This window comes from Perna viridis, chromosome 7 (genome assembly GCF_037379345.1).
Source record: "Perna viridis isolate PV_CMFRI_1.1 ecotype Kerala chromosome 7, ASM3737934v1, whole genome shotgun sequence".
NCBI classification, from domain to species: Eukaryota; Metazoa; Mollusca; class Bivalvia; order Mytilida; family Mytilidae; genus Perna; species Perna viridis.
Window position 1 is genome coordinate 23,381,000 of NC_142451.1, and position 6,206 is coordinate 23,387,205.

Sequence of the window (6,206 nt, forward strand, 5' to 3'; positions counted from 1 at the left end):
AAGGTAAATTTAATCCCCTACAGTACCCTGAAATACCTAATACAATATGTATCTATAGGTAATACATTCAAGCTTGATGCAGATCTGAATTTTGACTGACGAAGTCAGGAAAATATCTATCTCCCTAGATTAAGTGTTCAACACACCATAGATATTAGACACAGAATAAAAGTTGTCCAAAAAAATTAGAAATTGGAATTCTTGTACCAGTAATTTTAGTCCAAGATCATGGTGTGATACATACATGTATGTACTGTTAGCATATCAATGAAGCCCTAGATTTTAATTTTTGTTTAACTCAAACAAAGTTTAACCTTGCAAGAACAAATTTCAGTACACGATTACATGTGGATTAAGCATATTGGAAAACCATATTAATTCATGTAGTCTATTAAAGTTAAATTTCAACCAATAAATGAGGCCATAGATCGTAATTCACACTACACAGCAAGTTTCAACTTATCAAAAGACCCTTTTCCGAATTTCCTTTTACCCTGCAGCCCTCCTATTTTTAATTGGGTATTGATATGTCGTGAGTCATTATCCAAATAAACAAGAAGCGCCTCATCTGGTTGAATTTTGCCTTTCAAAGGCAATAAATTTAACAAGAAAGTGTCCAACAATTTTGACACAAGACTTTAGTAGGACTTATCATCAGAACCATTTCAGCAATTGAACGTTTCTATCATAGTTTCCAGATATTGGCTGAAAACTGTAAAAAGAAACCCAGTCAGTTGGCCAGGAGAGCTAAAAAAAGAGGAGGGTTGCAGGGTCAGATGAAATATGACTTCAAAGAACCCCAACAATTCAAGACTTTACTCATTGAAATTGACCAAGAAGCAAGCAATTTAAGATAAGAATTACAAAAAAATGTACCAAACAGTTTGGACCATAAACTCTTTAAACACATGTAGATCAATCCTAATCTTTCTTTTTGCTGTGACACTTTGAAATACAATTTCACCAATACATGTACATGTATTTATCATATATAAACTAACATTTGGAACAGGAATATAATATCTACATTGTAGTTACGGAAATTGAAAAGCAAACAAGTTTTTTCTGTCGTGCTGTTCTGAAATTTATATTTTTCTCTTGGTTTGGGATTTCTTAAGTCCCATAAGAACATTATTACGACTTTTTGTAATTGCGTGCCATGTGTTATTTTCTTGAAAGAAATGTAGAAACTTAGAAATAAAAGGAAGAATTTTTTACTGCGTCGGCTATCTTTTTTTAAAGATAGTACTTTTTTCTAATATGCTTACCTTGATGTGCTTTTTGTGTCCCGAAATAATGAACTAAATCGCTCACGTCTAGCTTTGAATGAAACTGAAATTATATTAAAAAAGTCAATTACTATACCAATTACTATTGATGGGACAACGGCCAAATCCAGAAATTTATAAAAACAGATGGTTCCCGAGTCACGAAACTTGAAAAAAATGGAGGGGGCCAAGGCTATTATGATTTGTTCATTTTTGTCCAGTTTTGCACAATAATAACAAAATTTTCTGACAATTACGGGGGCCAACCCCTGGAACCATCCCCTGAATCACGGTCACTGCAAGTTGCATAACCCAAGCAGCATTCCTACGTTGGTCCAACGTTGGTTCAAATGAGTCATTTACTTTGGGCCAACGTAGGGTACCCAATGTTGGGCCAACGTTGGTCCAACGTTATGTCAACGTTGACCCAACGAATGCCCAATGTTGGCCCAACATAAACCCGACGTTAACCCAACCATGTGGTCAGACGATTTTATTCCTTAAGATATCAGAACAGAATTTTATAATATGTTTCCTGCTTATGTCACAGGGTACTGATGCTGTACACTCCTACAGAGTAAGGGCTCAAACTTCCTCTCAGTTTATCATATAAATTCTTAACAGTTAAAATACATGTATACCAATGATAAGCTGATTGTATATAGTTTACAAGATTAAAGCAAGAAAATCTATTATAAAATTAGCGGATACTAGCATTGGTATACTAAATATTGAAAAAAATGCATTTTTTTGCATTTAATCGACAAATGATAATGCCTGTCACTGTTTTGTGTTTAGTATGAATTTACATTGAAAATATTAAAAAGTGTATTATGCTCTCAGTTACAAAACTGCATAACGGGGATATAATGATGTACATTATTATTATCATAAGTTTGATTTAGTTATTCATAATATTTTTTTTTGTGTTATTAAGTTCTGAATATTAAATACGAATACTTGTTGCATAAATATTAAACGTGCAGTTAACATAATTTGTGAAAAGAGCCAACATATATATTTTGGTGTTTCAACGTTTGGCCAACGTGGGCCTTACTTAATATCGCAGTTTAGATGCAGCACACTATTTCATTCATACGTCAGAATTTGCATCCTTGTTTTACTTTTTTACATCGACATATATTTCTGCATCAAGAATAATATTAACTCTGTTTTAACATTTTTGTTACCAAAGTAGTTTCAACGTTGCTTCAATGTTTGTTCAGTGTTGGCTTACTGTTGGCTCTTGGACAAAATTTTAATGTAGAGAATGATGCAAATTATGTAATCATGTTTTTGATTTAAAAAATGAAATTTAACAATACTCTCAAGTTCTGATAGCTTCTAAAACAAGTTATTAAAGAGAAACATAAAATGTAATGGTTGTTCTGAATATAGTAGGGCCAACGTTGGGCCAATGTTGGACCAACGTAGAACCTTTTTTATGATATGAAAATATTTAAAATTTGAAAATGTCGTGTTTAACCATTGGCTTCTCTAATAGAAACCATTTTGGTAAAACTAAATCAAGATGAAATATTTCCATAACCACCGACTACTACATTGGGGCAACGTTGGGCCAACGTCGTCTTGCCAACGCCGACTAAAAACCAACGAACCAACCATCAGCGAACGTTGGCCCAGCGGAGGCATGCTGTCTGGGAATTATGTAGATTCTATGCAGACAATTTGGTGTCGCATTCGACTCATCCTTACAGGGTTCTTACTAATCCAAGAATATAAGAACTTCAACTTTTTGGCTTTGTTCTAATCTATTATTTGTTTTTCGCGACCGAATGTTATCAAGCTTGATAAGTAACTATATTGACCCTCTGCACGACCCCAGATTAATGTTGACTTAAACTATAATCATCTAGGATACAGTGTACTTACAATTTACTTTATTTATCTTTTTTACCAGAGACATTAAAAAGTCTTAAAATAACTTTTCGGGATTTGAACTGACATAGCGCGGATTACTTGTACAAACAGACATAATAGGTACAAATTAAAATGCGCACTTAATCTTAATAAGTAACTGAAAAACTCGTCACTTCAGTTGTTTTAATGTATGCATGTTACTTAAGACGTGTTATAAATTACATATTTTCAATTAGAATTTTACTTTATTAGCAGTACGTCCTTCAGTGTATTCTTTGCACACCCTTCATTTGACCACAACTTGGATGAAACGGTAACTACATATAGATGTAACTATGTGATACAAATGTTCAAATAGTTTTAGGATTACGAAAAAATGGAGTAGAAAGCAGAGAAAAGGAGAAAAAAAAAGATTATTACATGTATATGAAAGAAAGTTACCGATCGGCTTTATAAGCAGCTAAAGATACATGCAACGTATGATATAAAGCAGGCTGAACTGCTGTTCGCGGACTATTTCATAGATTTTTTATTAGCTAATATTTCATTTGGTATTCAATATTTATGTAAAATATTAAAAAAGCAAACATATTTTTTTTATTTTTTTCATTTGCCAGACAAATGCTTCTTTTATTTGCATAGACAGATACGTAAACGATGGAAAATGATACATATCAAACTTTATTACTATGGTGATATTCAACAGGCAACTTTTGTCTTTGATCCGTAACTCAGGACAGATATATTATGTTATTGAGATGAACTTGCCAAAATATAATTCCTGAAAACACTTGAAATCCGCTTGACATATTTATTCAAATTATTTTAAAGTAGTTGGATGTGGATCGTAATGTTTTGAATAGTAATTTTACCGATTTCGACTGGTGGCAATTTTCTCCTGCCCATTAGCATTGAAATATACCAAAAATAAACAACTGTAATGGAAGCGGTTGGTTTAGCGCAATAAAAAAGCTGGTGTAACCCACCATTTCTATCGGAAATACCTGGAGCATCGCAGTGGTTCCCAAATTTCCGGTTTTTACATTAATATTTCGTTTGTTATACGGACATTCCTTTTGAATATTGCCTAGGGTTGATCATGTCGGTAAATTCTGTTATTACCCTTCATTATACTATATTCCAAATATGATTACCTAGATATGCATGCGAATTTAAAATATAACAAGAAGCACGGATTACTCTTGATTGGATTGTGACGCTTAGATAGTACCATACATGTACGCATGTATAGAGTAATATACAAACGCAACTCCCACTTAATACGTATCTATAAATTTGTTTAGTTTTACTCCCAAAATTACCCTTTAACTACATAATAAAGATGAAGATTAATTTCTTGTCAAGATTTTTTTAACGGTTGAAATAAACTTAGTAAACTTATGCATTGATAAACCATAAAATATTAGCCCAAGAAAACAAAAACAAAACAAGAAAAAAAAACACACACACACACACACCCAGGAAAAAAAAACTACTAATTTCTTCCTAAATTGTCATTACTTACATCTGGAACATGATGACAGAGAATACCGAAAAAGGAAGTACTGATATCTTAATTGGGAATTTTTGTTTTCACTTTTCGTTTTAGGCGGCTTAATTAATAATCTTAAATGTATATTTATAATGGTATCAAGGACTAAATTTTGTCGTAATGGTGAAACTAAAGGTCGTGTAAAACGCATACCAAATTAATTAATTATCAATGCAAAATTTCGAAAAAAAGAGCAAATGATTATGCAGAAATTATAATAAACCATCATAGAAAATTATGATCAATAAAACGGTATTCAATGCTATTTCTATCAAAGTTTTACCTCGACTTACCTGATGACTAGAAGCCTGAGACAGAACAAACAGAAATGGTAGAAAATATTGCATTTTCTAAAGATTTGACGAAACAAATTATATTTTTCCTCTATTATGGTTTATCTGGTCTGTCTGCACGGCTGTAACTGGCTCTACTAGTAAATTCTTCAAGTCATGTACGGTTCCTTATAAGCATATCTTATCTTTGAAGAGGGTGTATGAAGTAGGATATAAAAAAAAAAAAACAAAATACACTTTTTGTCTTTTTGCGACGTTTTTTTTTCACTTGCCCTTCGACTCCTTAAACTTTATATTTTCTAAAATAAAGCTAGCACAATCCGTTTGTTATTCCTTTGAGTATAAGTGGAGCTCTTTAACGGGATCAACTCTGGTCCATGAAATGAGGCCCACTAAGCCAATAACTGCGACATCACAGACTGAAGGTTGACTTATATATCATACGAAGCCTTTTACAAATATTAATTAAATGCAATAAATTTGGCGATTTTATCCAGATGTAAACAAAACGAAAGAGATAATCACATCACGCGTACCAACCAAGAGCTGAGAAAACTATGCTAAATCAGGTGTGATCAACACTGTTTTTATGTTTTGTTAGTAATTTATCTGTTCTGATGTTCTCACCCCACTGTCAAGTATCCCACGTCATTTCGGGTTATTGAAGTGGGTTGCTAATACATGTTGTGTCAAAACGTACGTTAAGCATCTTTCTCAAGTACTACGTCGCTTCAAAACAAACTTACAAATATGTAAAATGGACATATACGACAAAGAAGAATTTACAAACTAAAAACACCCACTCAACTAGACTGTCTTGAACTTTTTGTCACCGGAAACTCAACGGTTCCGTTAATGTTTTATCGTTGACTTACGGTCTTACAGGTAGTTAGGTGTTATAGCACAGACCTTTCTCTGTCAAAAGATTTTTATCAGACATTAAAAGAACTTAAATACCACAACATTCAAATTAGTTTTTGAGAAAGGATGCTTTATGACACTATCAAATTTAAGCTAACTGTTGCTAATAGGTAAAAAGGTGTACTTGAACAAATAATGTTTTATAGTGGTGACCTCTTGAATTGTGAGTATAATCGAATGGGAAATTGGTTTAAAAGGTAACCTAAGCATCACGGCAACAAGATATTAAGGAAAAATAATTAAAAACGTCCGAGTTGTGAATAATCGGTTGGGAAACAATTTTCACAGAGA

At 32.8% G+C, this 6,206-nt stretch overlaps 1 protein-coding gene across 3 annotated transcripts in view; it reads right to left on the reverse strand.

Moving 5' to 3' along the window:
* LOC148611873 (A disintegrin and metalloproteinase with thrombospondin motifs 16-like) overlaps positions 1-5,556 on the reverse strand; it is a 49,690-nt gene extending 44,134 nt beyond the window's left edge. The window contains exons 1-2 of one of the 3 annotated variants that reach the window (XM_088592837.1): positions 4,995-5,554; positions 1,269-1,332 (exon numbers count right to left, since the gene is read on the reverse strand). In XM_088592837.1, coding sequence (XP_088448963.1) covers positions 1,269-1,332; positions 4,995-5,048 — 118 coding nt within the window. In that variant the 5' untranslated portion in view covers positions 5,049-5,554. Of the gene's footprint in view, positions 1-1,268; positions 1,333-4,994 lie in introns of all 3 variants that reach the window. The other 2 variants (XM_088592836.1, XM_088592838.1) reach the window with 2 other exon arrangements.
* Between the last annotated feature and the right edge of the window lie 650 nt (positions 5,557-6,206).